We start from the raw sequence: 15,039 nt of genomic DNA, 5'->3' as shown, positions 1-15,039 counted from the left end.
ATCTGTGTTTTCTGTGTCATTCATTTGTCGTGCTGCCGCTTCTGACGTGCACCGGCACATAGATGAGATTCGACCTCTGGCAGCTGGCCACTCATCCTTGGAAGAGGACAGAAACAACTGGGCAGGCAGAGCCAAACTAGCCTGCGAGCCCGCACACTCCGACAAGAGGCAACTGGAACACTCTTGACGCACGGACAGAAGCGCGCCAGCCAAACTCGGACCTGACAGTTCACTTACATTAATCCGCACACTACCTGAAGATGAACATGGAGCGTAAAATCCCTGATTTCTCGGGCACCTGGGAAATGAAGAGTTCTGAAAACTTCGAGGAACTCTTGAAAGCATTAGGTAAGAGATGGAAATGATGATTTAAAAAATGTGGCAGCTTGACTATTTTTTTCCGCGAGTGATTTCTCATGAAGCTTTTATTCCTGTGGGTGATGACTCAGATCAGACATGTCAACTCAAACTGTAGCTCTCTCAGCGTATTGTAGGTCCGATCCCTGCGCTCACTCTCTGTACCGCATGAGTTGGGGGTCTTTGTCATTCTGCACAACCAAAAACACAGTGCTTGGCCCCCGGGCAGCCTCACCCCTCTCTCTCTTTCTCTCTCTTCGCCGTTTGGCCACCCCCGCTATAAACAATAGAGACAAACGGCGGCACATTTGTCTATTTCACCGCCTCACTGTGTGCGTGCGTGTGTGTTGAAAAGAACCGTCATGAAAAGCTACAGTTGCGGGACTAAGGACAAACACCTGCCGCTGAGATTCACACTGTGTGTGACCTGCGCATGCATGGCATCACTGGCGCAGTAGTCTGGACAGGCTCAGGGTCTCTGCGTGTGCGCGCACAGAGACAGAGCAGTCTCTCGTTGGTGGCCAGTTCCCATTAGACGACTTGCCAGTGCACACCTGGAATTTATATCACGTAAGCGCACAGGAACAGATATGACTGCACCAAACAATGCTGCCTTTATCTCTCTCTGTCTCATTCTCACACACACACCGAGCATTTAGAGGTAATTGAAATAGCTGTCAAATTATTGTTCTGAATATAAACGTCACCATTAAGGCGTAAGACTGTTAGACTGACACGCCAATTAGCGTTTAATGTCTGTCAAACTCTATTTATCTCCATCTCTCTGTCACTTGGTGACATGTGTGTGAGAAAGAGAGAGAGACTCGGAGAGTGCGGTGGGGAACAAAGGAAAAATGACGATATGATCAGATGAGATGGCACCAAAGAAAGGACAAGGAGGTTTGTGCAATATCCGTGCATGCTGGCATTTACTTGTCTGCCTGTCAAGTGTGTGAGAGTGCCAAAAAGAAAGGCGCAAGACAAGTATTCCTGGAAGAGGAACTGCAAGAGGAAGACAAGTTAAACTGCACTGAGTGACCCTGTTGTACCTGAGCCAGCCCTCGCACACGCACGCACGCTCACATGCACATCACTTCATGTGTTTAATGTCTCTCCGCATTTGCATGACTAACAGAGAGGAATGCCCCTGATTTCACCGAGGGGCAGAGCACAGCTGGACACAGCCTGTCAGCACCAAAAAAAACCAAAAAAAAAAAAAAACAGTCTGTCAGCACCCACCTCCCTCCTCCTTCCCTCCAGCCTCTCCTCCTGTCCTCGTTCCTTCTCACCCCTCCCTTCCCTCATCCTCCTGCTTCCTTTGCCCTCTGCTTTTTGACCTCTGACTGTCTATCTGCATGAGTGTGTGTGCCCTCATCTGGCCAGGTCTGTGGGAATGTAAGCATTTTGGTCACAGATTTGCAAATTCTATTCAGGCGATGTCTCACCTTCAACAACTGGCAGTTACTTAAGAAGCTTTAGCCCCCTCATTAGGTTCCAAATGGTCCACAGGCCAACACCTGACTGCTGTGTCAGAGCCAAGAGACTGAAAAGATGCAGATCCACAGTTTCCTCAGGCAGAGGTATATTTTAAATCTAAGGTTTTCAGTTTACCCACCTTTTAAATTTGACATTGTTTGTGTTAGTCCCATATATCATGGTAACGGATTATTTAAATCAGAATATGGTTTATTAAGATTAAGTCCATAATTAGTTGCTAATGTTGATAGGATGTTCTTGTTGTTTGTCAACAACTACCAACTGGGAGCCATGTTTTATCCACCTTTAGGGATTCACCTAATGATAATTTCCATTATCAACTAATTTTCTGATAATCTGATAATAATTTAGCCCAGTGTCACAAAATGCCCACTTCAGTTTCCCATAGCCAAAGGTCTCATGTTGAAATTGCCTGTTTTGCAACAGTTTGACATTTTTGCTTGATACAACAACAGTCAGTTAACCAACATTTTCCTTAGAAATGTGGTGGCCTACCACTATAAATAAAAATAGCATAAACACAAATGCACTTTAGTACAGAACTTGAGCAAACATATTAAGTTGCTTTCACCCCCTCATTGTGCACCAGTGAAACCAATACCAAATACCATTAAAGGAAAAAAAGCACTGGGATAAATGTTTCCTGCACAGTGATGTTCTTACAACAAGTTGTATAGAATGCAGTTTGCATGAACACACAGACTACGAGAATGAACAAACATACCATGCTGTGTACGTACAGCGCACAGTGAGTGGCCTGGGCATCCTGATACATGCTGAATGACTATGCATTTCTGAGTGTGTATATATTTACCCTTGGTGACAGGTGGGAATGAGCAAGAGGTGACAAGTGTGAAATCCAACTCGACGGCAAATACACACTAGACTATTTACACACACACTTCCTCTCACACTTGCACAGAGATCCTCACACACACCACACACACCACGGTCCCTCATCTGTCTGACCCCCACCCAGCTTCTCGCTGCCCCTCTTTTCCCATTTGTTCTTTCACTTTCTCAAATAAACAGTATCTGACTAGTCTTTCCCTTTAGTTTCTCTCAGAATCCTTATTTTTACAGATTTATAACTGGCAATAAAAAAGCAGCATTTATACATTTCCAAAAATCCAGTTTTGATTTTTCTGATAATAGACCCCATGTTTAAATGCAGCATGTCACATTAATCTGAACTAACAAGTTATAAACATGGGTAAATTCTGCAAATAAAAAGCTGATTAATCAGTGTTCCCTGCGCTCCCCCTCACTGCCTCCTGCCTGCGAGATGCTGTGCTGTGTAACAGATACGTATATAATACATTTTAACAACTTTCCTTTTTGTCTCTCCTGCTATCCCTCTTTTCTATATGTGCACATTGTGTGTGTGTTTATGTCTCTTGTCAGGCTACTACTAACTAACACACGGTATGAATATGTGTCTCTCTTGGTGTTTGCAGAAAGTTAAAGACTACACCATATTGAAAATGCATTTGTATCTGCAGGAAGATGAGATTAGTACTTGTTTTGCAAAAAGTAATAATCACTATATTAGTCGATGTGTTTGAGTCTGAGTGTGTGTGTGTGTGTGTGTGTGTGTGTGTGTGTGTGTGTGTGCTGGCCATGCTTTGTCATGTGACTTCAGTGTTTCCTCTGTCATTATTGGACAGAACTGTGTGTAACGCTGCTCCTTTTACTCTGAGTTTGCAGGAGAATAATGAACAAGCAACAGCACCACACCGCTAAAACACACAATACACACACGTGTGTGCAAGTGTTTACTTGTGTGTGTGCTGTCTTTTATATAAACCACAAATCTCTTCTTATGCAAACTTTTTCTGCAGTACTTTTGACGTGTGTGTGTGTGTGTGTGTGTGTGTGTGTTTTTAGGTGTGAATGTGATGCTGCGTATGATTGCAGTGAAGGCAGCCTCCAAGCCGCTGGTGGAGATCACGCAGGATGGAGAGACGCTGTCCATTAAAACCTCAACCACAGTCCGTACCACTCATATCACCTTTACTGTGGGGCAAGAGTTCAACGAGACCACAGTGGACAGTCGTCCCTGCACGGTACACAGCACACAGAAACAAATACGTTCCTACAAATCCTTTCACGTCTAGTTTTTCTGCACGCACATGCACACACACACACAGCAGTAATGTGTGTATGAGGAGGGAGTCATCCAGATTACATCAATCAGTTTAATTTGGCTTTTCTTCATATTTAGATTGATAGCATATCTTTATCCCTCCCTCGGTCTCTGAAGGCCTCTCATGCTATGCTGTGCTCTTTCACACCTTTTTCAACTTCCCATCTTTCCTCCATTTCCCCTTCTTGATGTATCCTGCCCTCTGTCCCTCCCTGATTCTCCCTGTTGCTTTCCCATTTTTCCCACAGACGACCTCTGTTTGGCCATGTCCAAAGGAAACATACGCAACCAGCCAGAGCTTCGCTCTATTAACACTGAGCACATCACAAGTTATCACCTCTCAGTGAACGCCCTGCTCCACTTACTTATTTTCTCTCTGTCTCTATCAGCCACTTCCTCATGCAGTTTATTCTGAATGACATCATCTGTGGATTCATCAGATCAGATGTTTTTAATGGTTTTCCACCTTCCCTATCCTCAGAGTTTTCCACGTTGGGAAACAGACAGTAAGATCAGCTGTGAACAGACTCTGCAGAAAGGAGAGGGACCAAAGACATCCTGGACCCGAGAGATCACCAACGATGGAAAACTGATCCTAGTAAAGTACTCAAACCAACAAAGTTAAAGCTTAAGCATAGTGTGCAGACCACAGATTACGGTGCAACTGTGCAAGTATGAATGAAAATACTTAATCATGTCTGTACAGTTTTTCACAAATCAATTTGCCACTGACGTTAATGATTCAGGACCTAAAAGTTTTTTTTGATACGTCTTGAAGTAATCTGACTCCTCCAGAGCAAAAAGCTTAAAGTTCATTCTTGACTATGAAGTGTACATCTTCACAGCAGCACTAAAGAAAATCCACAGAGGAGCTTTCCAGCCTATTTCACATACTGAGTAATGATGTTCCCTGTAATTTAATAACCACACCATAAAGGCTCATTTTTTTGTAAGTGCACTCTGGCATTTTTTGTATCTCATATGTTTAAAATTAAATATTCCAAACTATATCATATTTTTAACACTTCCTGTTTTGTTACCCAGTAATGACCATTGTCTACCAGTAAACCAGTCCAATCAGAGATGTTACCTGCTGGAAACATTAAAACATTTTGAGGCTTAAAGAATCAACTTGTTCTATGAAATATTTAACTTTGAATATGAATTCACACTGAACTGCGGCAAGTGAAGTTAGAGCATCCACATTAAACACCCGCACTGTCATCTCTCTTTACAGACCATGAGAGCAGATGATGTGATTTGCACCAGAGTCTATGAACGACAATGAACAAGAGCACTTCCTACTTCCCGTCCTTATAGCCCAGATCTCCTGCATCACCACTTGTGTCACTACTCCCCCAAACCCAGTGATGGCTGGGAGATCGCCGTCTAGTTTTATTTCAGTATCTCTGTTATAAGTGTGGTAACTCTATGTAGCACGTCACATGTCTACACAGGGCTCTTAGCTTCTCGGTTATCTGTCTGTCGCTCCATCAAACATGACTAGCTCGGCTGTAAACATGAAAATGTATGTTATGCTGCATGTTTTTTTTTTGCTTAGTGACAGCTCATGTAATTGGTCTTGTGTGAGTCTGCATGTATGTACAGTATGTATGTGCGAGTGTATGCGGCAGCAGAGGCGTGAGACTATATTTGTAGATGTGTAAACCAACCTATGAGCTCTTCCAGCTTCAGGTCAGCTTTGAGGTGTCTGTTCTTTCAGCCCTGCCTTGCAACCTTTTCTACCTTATGACAATATTTTATATTTATTGCTACACTAGAGTCAGATACAGTACTGCTAAGGTTTTTACTTTGTTTCTTTAAATGTGATGATAGGACACAACACTTTTTATGGGAAAACAATAAAGCATGATTTAAACTCTACTCATTGCTCTGTTGAAACACATTTAACAGTGCATATGTTTTATGGTTTGTGAGTATAACGGCAGAATATGTGCACATTAGATGGCTCTATTTTATTTTAGGCTTTCTGACAGCTGTCTGCAACTAGAATAACTGGCCTGTCCCCTCGCTTGCTGTCTCCTCAGTTTTTCTGTCTTCCCTGCTTTCCCTCTCTGTGAATCATTTCTGTGCCACATGCCCTTTTTATTTTTCTCTCACTATGCTTCAAGGCAGCAAATGTTTCCATTTCACTTTTCTTCTTCTGTGTGCTCATTTTTATTACACATTTGGTCAGGATCTGCTCATCATGCAATTTTCCCTGGCATGTGAAGTCTCTCTCTCTCTCACACACACACACACACACACACACACACACACAAAGCCAGCTGCAGGAAAATCACTATTATACTCTGCTCTGTGTTATTTCCACTTCACTTGCCAATTGGTTACACTTATTTTTCTGGTAACTCTTTAAAGAAATAGTTTGACATGATGGGAAGCATGCTTATTTGCTTTCTTGACAAGGAAGAAAGGAAGGGATGATGGACAGACAAACAGATAGATAGATATATAGAAAGATAGACAGATGTCCCATGGCTGGGAGATTTAGTCTGGGTCCCCGTTGGCAGCTGCACATCATTATACATCTCTATGAAGCTAGTCAAAACAATGATGACTAATACACTCATGTCTGCAAATGAGCATATTTCCCAAAATGTTGACCTATTCCTTTAAAATCCACATTTACGGAGCATATGCTGTTACAGCAACCAAGGAAGGTGATGTGGCAAACAGAGGTAATCTCTGGACCTTTTCGGATGGAACACGGAGCATCCTGACCAATCATCACATGGTCAAAGACTGAAGGTCAATGGACGTATCTCCAACAGCAGGAAATGCCAACTGAATTACAGGGTACATGTGATTGACAGCAGATGTGCTTAACAAGGAGTGGGCTGTTAAGAGACCTGAGAATGAAAAAGAGGCTGGGGAGAAAGATGAATGACCCAAGGTTCAGACACACACACACACACACATACAGCTACACAAGTAAAAACTAAATGGAGAAATTCCTGAGAGAGGATTTTAGTGACTCAGATTTCTTTTTTTTAAATAAACTCTCTTCTTTTTATTTTTCTTCTTGCCCTGCAGCTGTGTGGAGTAACAGTATGACCCCAATACGGTCCCCTCCTCCACCTCCTACCCTAATAAAAGGGGTAAATAACTACCTCCCCCTCTCTGCTTGTTATCCCCTGGGGCAGTAAAAGGCCACTATCTGCCCCCTTACAAAATGCCTGGCCTGCACCAGAACCCCGTAAAAGCACACACGTACACATACAAACACACACTCACATACCAAATTAAAAACACACCCTGGGAACTATTCAAGGCCCATATAAAAGGCAGCAGATACCTGAACAGAGACAGAATGTTGGTACTACTAATGTTTGTGTGAGAGCAGGTTAATTTAGGTGTCCTGGACTACAGCTGAGTCAAGGCGCAGCTCAATAGATGACTTATGTGCAGGGAGGAGTGCAGTGGGTTTATGTTTCAGCAAATGGGAGTTTATATCACAAAAGGCAAGATCAGTGTTTATGTTCTAGTTGTAGCAATTACTGCTATGTGGGTCAAGTGCATTGACTTATATAAGAAGTGGGTGGGCTTGTAGAAAATTACTAGGCAGGTGGCAAAACAGAACATAATGGGTAAAATGAAGCAAATCCCCCCTTATTTTCTTTATATCCCGATGTTGCTCATGCATACAGGAATAGCATGCATGTGACAGTGTGATGATACTCACTCACTCCTGTGAGTCTGCACAAACTAATACACGCATCTAACAGTCACATGCACCAAACACAATTAGACCACCCAGGAACCCTCGAGGCCTCTTGTCAAACACTGGTCAAGAATAGTACACAAACACTACTGCTCTTACATTGTTACACTGTGACTGTTTATGGAAAAAGTAGAAAAAGGAATCACTGGCCCTCCTGACACACATGTAAACCCAAACCTTTATACACATCCACATATTCACATATTTAAATGTGGCCCTAAATTTCCCTTCTTTCTCTCACAGGATGCAACATTACAGTAATAAGCCACAGGAAAGACAAGAGAGCAAGGAATGCATGTAGTACATGTGGTATTTGTCACTTTGTTTGCCATCTTAAGCCCATTAAGCCAGACAGGGCCAACAACCTTCCGAGAACTCTTTTATTAGGGAAAACAGAATCAGAAAGGAGTGCAACAGAAAGACATGGAGAGGCTGACTCAGAAAGTAAAGGAGGCGTGAGCTTAACTTCCCCGTCTAGGTTTTCAAAAGATGATTCATGCACGTACACAAAAACAGGCCGATGGTTTATTTAAGTACTTTGCTCAGACATCTACAGATCAACTGTGGGGAAAACCCCTGACCTGATATCACTGGTCTTACATGATCCTCCTCCTCCACTAAGTGTGGGACAGTGGTCTCACAGTATACCAGAAGTGGACTGAATGATTTCTTTGAAGAGATGAAAAATGCAATAATGAATGTGATTTCAGACTATAACCTCGACTTCTGAATAGACAGAGGAAGACAGGGAAGATGGAAGATACTGTTTGAAGACAGAATAAGAGAAAGAGGCAGAGTGTGGGCAAAGTTAAGGGGGTGGGGTGCAGTCACCTCTGACAGCCGGGTCTGCTCAAATGCCCAAACACTGACACTGTTCTACCAAGACTGTCTAACAAAAGAAGACTATTACAAATTCCAGTGAGTCTGTAACTATATTATCGCCAACACAAGAGGAGTGTTCCAGCACCCCAGAACCACCCCCTCTTTGTCTGCACCAACACAACCCTTCCACTACTCAGGCTAATTCAGGATAACTGTTGCCAAACCGTCACCAGCATTAGCAAACATTTCAACCGCTGTTCTAGCATAAAACCAGCTTTGACATAGATTCTATCTTTACATAGTTTATAATGTTGAGTTTTTGCTGACAATGTCAGAAATGTGTCAGTTCAATCCACTGCCTCCACTCTAATGGGAAAATTTTCCACAGCACTTTGGGACCTGGCTGCAGGGGACTACCCTCCCCACACACTCAGAAAATTCCCATGCTAATCACCGTTGTAAAATGCTGGCATGGCTCCAGTCAAAACCAAACAGGAATGACGCCTCAGGAGAACCTGGTGATAGGTTTAAAAAAAAAAAAAAAAGAAAGAGGCTTTTCTGCCAACACTACACTGTAGCTACTGTACAACTGCACTGACAGGTAACACATTGGTGCTGTGGTCTCCTGTTGCCCTCCACATATTCATCTACAAAGCCAAACTCTACTGTATGTCTGACATTGATTTATTGATCATCCAACAAGCAAAATATCCCATCGACATGCCAACTAAGCCCAGCAAACATTCCTTTCACTCCTTATCTTAAAATGTGCATTTGCTTTGACAGGATAAGGCACTGAAGTCATCAGTACTTCATCTATAGTTTTACAGATGATCTAGAAATATTAAGATGGCTTTTAAATGGGTAATCAGTGTACCTCAGAGGCAACAGAGTGTGAAGTATGGTGTAGCAGTATTCAGTATTTACTATTGAGCAGTGCTTGATAAAAGCTGTATGTTACCTAGTCTGCATTGAATTGTTGTTGTTACAGCAGCATGGCTCTTCACAGTTTGATTTTATGCATGACAGTAATGAGATGTTGTCAAAGCTCCCAGGTGTGAAACACACTGTGTGTGTGTGTGTGTGTGGACGTGTTTTTCCTGCTACGTGGGGACTTCTTCCTGACTCCATACCAACTTATGAGGACCCATTTCACGGTGGGGACCTAAATTGAGGTCCCCATGGGCAAGAAATTGAATTTTAGGGTGGCAACATGGTTTAGGGTTAGGATGAGGTTAGGGTTAGGTTAAGGTTAAGGTCAGGGTTAGGGTTAGGCAAGTAGTGGTTCTGGTTAAGGTTAGGGTTAGTCTACAGGAAATGCATGTAAGTCAATGTAAAGTCCCCATGGACCACGAAACATAAACTGTGTATGTGTGTGTGTGTGTGTGTGTTTTGGCTCTGACACCGGTTCCATCTCGGTGTGGGAATCTGGGACTGTGTACAGTGAGGTTTGGCTGCATGAGAGCTAGCACGTCTGACTTTACATAAGGCTGCCATTCAATGCGGCTATGCTGACATTTGAGTTATAGTAACAGATACCTGTCAAAAAATACTAATGTGGGTCACTGCTAACTTAGAAACTGTATGAGTCTCCTGGAGCGCATATTATTCTTCCAATAACTGCAGATTGATTTCATGAGATTATATCATAAAACACTGTGGTTATGATGATGGGAGACGTGTCATGAGAACTGAAATAGCTAAGATCTAATAGGAACAAGACAGCAATAGCAGAGAAAGTAGAAGAAAAAGATCAGGAGGGCAATAATGGCAAGGACAGTGATGGAGACCATATATCAGTTAGCCAGTAGCGTTAAGTGATGAAGAGACCAAGATCAATTATCCAAGGATCATTATCTGTCCACACACTGGATATATATCTCTCTCATAAATCAGAGCTAATTCAGGTCTTCCCATTGCTCTCACTGTCCCCAGTCCCTTTAGAAATCCATCACCTCAAAGCTGATTTATTACAAGACTCACAAAGTATAATATGAATTTGACATCAGCTGACCATTGTTAGTCATAGCACTGACAGTCATAAGACAAATTACCATGGGATTATCTCTGCAATTTCCTGTAAAAGGAAACCCCACCAATTCTGACCAGCTGTTGCAGAACCAGGTCTACACCACGAAGCTGCTTAGTTAAAAGAGGGCGACACCAAGTGGTGCCAGTAGTTGCACGTTTGATCACAACTGCTGGTTTTTAATAACAGTACATTTCCTCCTCAAAAGGCCTCAGAATCTTAAATGTTACAGTACAGTACACCATCATATACACAAAACAGAACTAAAAACCACACACATAGTAGCAGAAGTGCAGAAAACCACCAGTGCAGACTGTAACAGTTGTGATTAATCACAATAATATCAATATGCTTTTTTACAGGTGTTTCTACACATTTTAAATGTTGTAACAGCATGTTACAAAAGCTTCTTCATCTGAATTTTGTGCAGAGTTAATTTCAAATACTAACAAATAATTGGCTAATGAAAAAATATTAAAAAAGCGGAATAACGACAAAGCACTGATAGCTTTCATGCTGACATCCCCTGTTTAGTGTTTCTTGGGCACTAGGTGTCAGAAGAGCTCCAGGACAAAAACATTGGATGAAGTTAACCACAAGCTACTCACACATCCAGCAGAAATGGGTCAACGCCCTCAGGTCTTCTGTCTGGCCACCTGAGAAATACAAGTCCAGTATTCCTAGATGTTTTAGCCCTCGGTGGGTCGACCATAAATGTTCTGCATTATTCACCTCATCACACACCTCTGTGCTCAGAAAGTAGCACTGGGCCAGCTGGCAAACTGTCCTTGACAAAGTTATGGGAAACACTGTATTTCGGTTTAGGAATTCATCTAATTCGTTGTAAATATGTTGCAAAGGCTCACAGAAATGAAAGCGGTCTTTTTGTCGACGGCAGGTGAGTGTAAAGTCTAACCGATAGAAAGGGCCAAGGCTGAGCAGGGCTGCCACGAATGGATGGACGTTATAGTGCGATACGACCGATGCTGGGTCCCACAGCAGGTAACTGAACGTCCATAATGACACGGAGAATATGGTGCAACAGGTGTATCAGAGATTTACAGTGTAGTGGCTAAGGTGCACATCAGTGGGATGATACAACCTGCTGTCCAAATATCTTTACGTGACGTTTTTAGGTATTACGTTACTTAATGCTGTCATAGAAGCTAATGGATATTAATAGACAGTTTCACTGACTTGGTGAACAAAATTAATTCTTTAAGGCATTAAAGTTGGAGATTTAAAACTACTAAAACTGTTGCGACTACAGGCTATAATGATGTAAAATGTAAGTTCAACAAATACACATATAGTAAGACAGGGGTCTTAACAAATGTAATTGAAATAATTGTGGAGGAATACCAGTAGAGGCCCGAGGGTGGCGCCCAAGAGCTTTAAAGAATATGGACTGTATGAAGGGGCTGTTCCCTAATAATTGCCTTATTCCCTATCCCGTTTCACTAATTTCTAATTCCTTAATATATCCACAAAACCATAAAAATAATAATAAACAGTAAAAACATGTTATATTTGGCTGCAAAAAACGTGATTTCCGTTCATCTGCCTATGTGACCTTTCTCCATCACCTTGGGAAACCTGAAACCCACAAAATACAATAGCTCTAATCCTGAGCTAAAACATGCATAATCCCAAACACTGGGCTGAGTATTACCTGGAAGTGAATGTCCATGGTAAAGAAAGAAGTTTAAGATGTAGACATGCAAAATCAGTGAAATGTGTAGATCATGTAGCACAGTGAATGTTTGCATAGAACAGAATGGTATTTACTTTGTCATGGCAGCAGTACACAGAACGTTCCACTTTCAGATGATAAAATTGTTTTAGGTGGTGGTCCGTGTAACTAAATTTAAAAATAAAAATCAATGGATTAATGCTAATTTGAGGATGGGGTTAAGATGGAGAATGTCAACAGTTTGTGGCAAATCCTCTTCCATCGTTATATTTTCTTAACCTCCTAGAAAAGGGCAGCAGGGCAACTGAACTGAAATCGGACTTTGATGGATTTTTTTTTGAAAATTCATTATTTATTCATATTTATAACTGCAAGTGACTGACTAACCTCTAATATTGAATTATTAGAAAGTGAGAAACACCATTTTACACAGCCTGGCCTCCCAAAAGTTGATCTTATTAATGATTTTATTAACAATCATTGCTGCCTACAAACCCCAAATGTCTTAGAAAACGATCCCAAAAGCCTCAGTAATATTCCACAAAGATGAAAATGTTATTTGTGAAGGGCAGCTTAGAGTGAAGTGGACAACCTGAAAGAGTTGGAGAGAGATATTTTTGGTGTGTTTAAGAAAGAAAGAGAAGGAGAGGGAGAGAGACGTGGGTTTGAGGTTTGTCAATGTGAACCAGTCTGCTGGATGGAGGGAGGGAAACACTGTGGATAAATGCGCTCTTTCATTTCAACGTGAGAGAAATCCGTTACTAGAGGCGCATATTAACTCCTACAGAAACTCACGGGAAACGGCCATTCTGTTGTTAATCTTAGGAAATCGGTAGGGAGGATCGTGTTTAACAAGTTATGAAAGGATCCGGACACAAAACGTTGCCTCAGACATTGGGCTCGATGAGCGGAGGTACCGTCCACAGGAGAGTTTGATCTTCAAAGACGCGCTCCAGAGTCCGGCGGGGTAAAGCGCGCTCCCGCCTGTGTGCCAAGGTGGTGCACATTAGTAATGGTTTAAAGACTGAACTGCGGCCTCTTGTTGGATGGGACAGGTGCGGCGATTTTCACGCCCGAAACATGGGTCACTGAGGTATCACTGAAGTTTTTCCTTTATGCTCGAAACCTTTTCATGCGCTACAAGATAAGTTTTTCCGGTTGGTCACTCAAGAGGCGCAACACGTGGACACAGACATGAATTCTCGTGTCCAGTAGGTTTATTTATTTTTATTGTAGCTGTATTTAGCACCCGGATCTGCTTTTATAAAGTGACCAGTCTGGAAGTGAGCCTCACACACGCACAGCACACATGCCACAGCAGTACCTTTTCACCGCATTTCACGCATCTCTGTGGGAAAGAAAGAGCTGAAAAAGCGTTTGCGTGTGTGGTGGACGCCGGCATACTTCATTGCCACCAGCTCAGGGGAGTCCGCTTCGTAAACAGAAAACTAAATAAGACAAGAGACTGTTTCATAAATGGGGCTGCGTAAATACCTGTATTGCCTGGAGTTCGTCCTCCTTCTTAAAGGTAAGAAGTACTTTTCGTTTAATTTTTTTAATTGCACGTATCTTTCATTTTGTTTTTACACATCTTTTAGAATAGGGTGAAAAGCTGCGTGATGACGGATCTTAAACCTTCTTACACCCTGTGTGAAGTTAGCCTCTTGATTGATGCCTCTTGGCTGCCCAGTTGCTCTCCTGTCCCCCAGAACTGCCTCACTGGGTGATATGGCCATTAATCTCCAGCACTTTTTCACTTTAACAGACAACCTGTGAATAACAGTGTCCACATGGCTCTGTGAGTCCTAAAGAACTGCATTCTTTTTGAAAGTAACCAAATGGCCCTGAAAACATTCCTGACATGACTGTGTGCAGGTAAGTACAGAAACAGGCATATTATAACATATGGCCACACTCCATTTGCCAGATCAAAAGTATAGGACAAGGACAAGTCCAGCAAAGTCATGGTTCCATGGTTCAAAGTCTGATCCTTTTGTAGATCAATGTTATGCCAGTACAGAGGTAACATTTCATCCTTATTTGAGGCCTGTCGCTACCAGATGTTGGAGCCATCAGCTATGCGCATGTATCCTCTGACAAAAGGTTACTGTTCATCTCCTCTTAGAGCTGACACCTTGGCTAAGTCCAAATGTCATGAAAGCCTGTTTGGGGGCTCAGACTTCACTGGACCTGGCTAGATTACCCATAATCCATAGCACTATGGATGTGTCAGATAAATCAATTCATAAAAATATGTACCACATGGGCAAAGATGGGTTTTTGTTAATCTATGATGTGAGGATCCTCAGTGGAAGATTGAATGTTGATAGAATACTGTTTGCCAGCTCATGAAGGAAAGTTGTAGCTTCATCAGAACAATAAAAGCCATTCAGAAAAATACTTTCAAATGCCTTTCAGGGTTAGAAATTTTTATTAATCTCTATAACACATTATGTCTTAAGTCTCTCCTCATTTCAATCTACTCCCAAGCCTTTGGATTTAACAGTTACTTCACGGTCAAGTACCCTCATAGACTTCACATGCTGATGGTGAAGACATCACTGTCTGTATGATAAAAGTCCATAAGTCTGCAAGTCCAGGGCATGCACGTTTGGATTCAACCTTTCTGACCCTAGCAGCTGTGTAACACAACCTCACCAGCCATCAGTCAGTTCCATGTCTTATAATGTTCTCCTAGTAAGGCATCTATGTTATGTGTTTTCTCCATGAAGTATGAACATCAACTCTCCTCC

At 42.2% G+C, this 15,039-nt stretch overlaps 2 protein-coding genes across 3 annotated transcripts in view; both read left to right on the top strand.

Moving 5' to 3' along the window:
* On the top strand, positions 1-5,867 carry crabp2a (cellular retinoic acid binding protein 2, a). The gene is made up of 4 exons (XM_020607239.1): positions 1-348; positions 3,742-3,920; positions 4,482-4,598; positions 5,238-5,867. Exons 1-4 carry the CDS (start codon positions 261-263, stop codon positions 5,286-5,288), a joined length of 435 nt encoding a protein of 144 aa, XP_020462895.1. The 5' UTR covers positions 1-260; the 3' UTR covers positions 5,289-5,867.
* A 5,679-nt stretch (positions 5,868-11,546) lies between these two features.
* The window catches only part of itga10 (integrin, alpha 10), a 24,654-nt gene continuing 21,161 nt past the window's right edge, over positions 11,547-15,039 (top strand). The window contains exon 1 of one of the 2 annotated variants that reach the window (XM_020607181.1): positions 11,547-11,595. In XM_020607181.1, the coding sequence (XP_020462837.1) occupies positions 11,547-11,595 (49 nt within the window). Of the gene's footprint in view, positions 11,596-13,527; positions 13,815-15,039 lie in introns of those variants that run through there. The other variant, XM_020607180.1, reaches the window with a different exon arrangement.

The sequence above is a fragment of the Monopterus albus genome, unplaced genomic scaffold (genome assembly GCF_001952655.1).
Source record: "Monopterus albus unplaced genomic scaffold, M_albus_1.0 scaffold84.1, whole genome shotgun sequence".
Classification (NCBI taxonomy): Eukaryota; Metazoa; Chordata; class Actinopteri; order Synbranchiformes; family Synbranchidae; genus Monopterus; species Monopterus albus.
The sequence above is the reverse complement of the archived record's forward strand: the minus strand, read 5'-3'. Positions and strand labels throughout refer to the sequence as shown.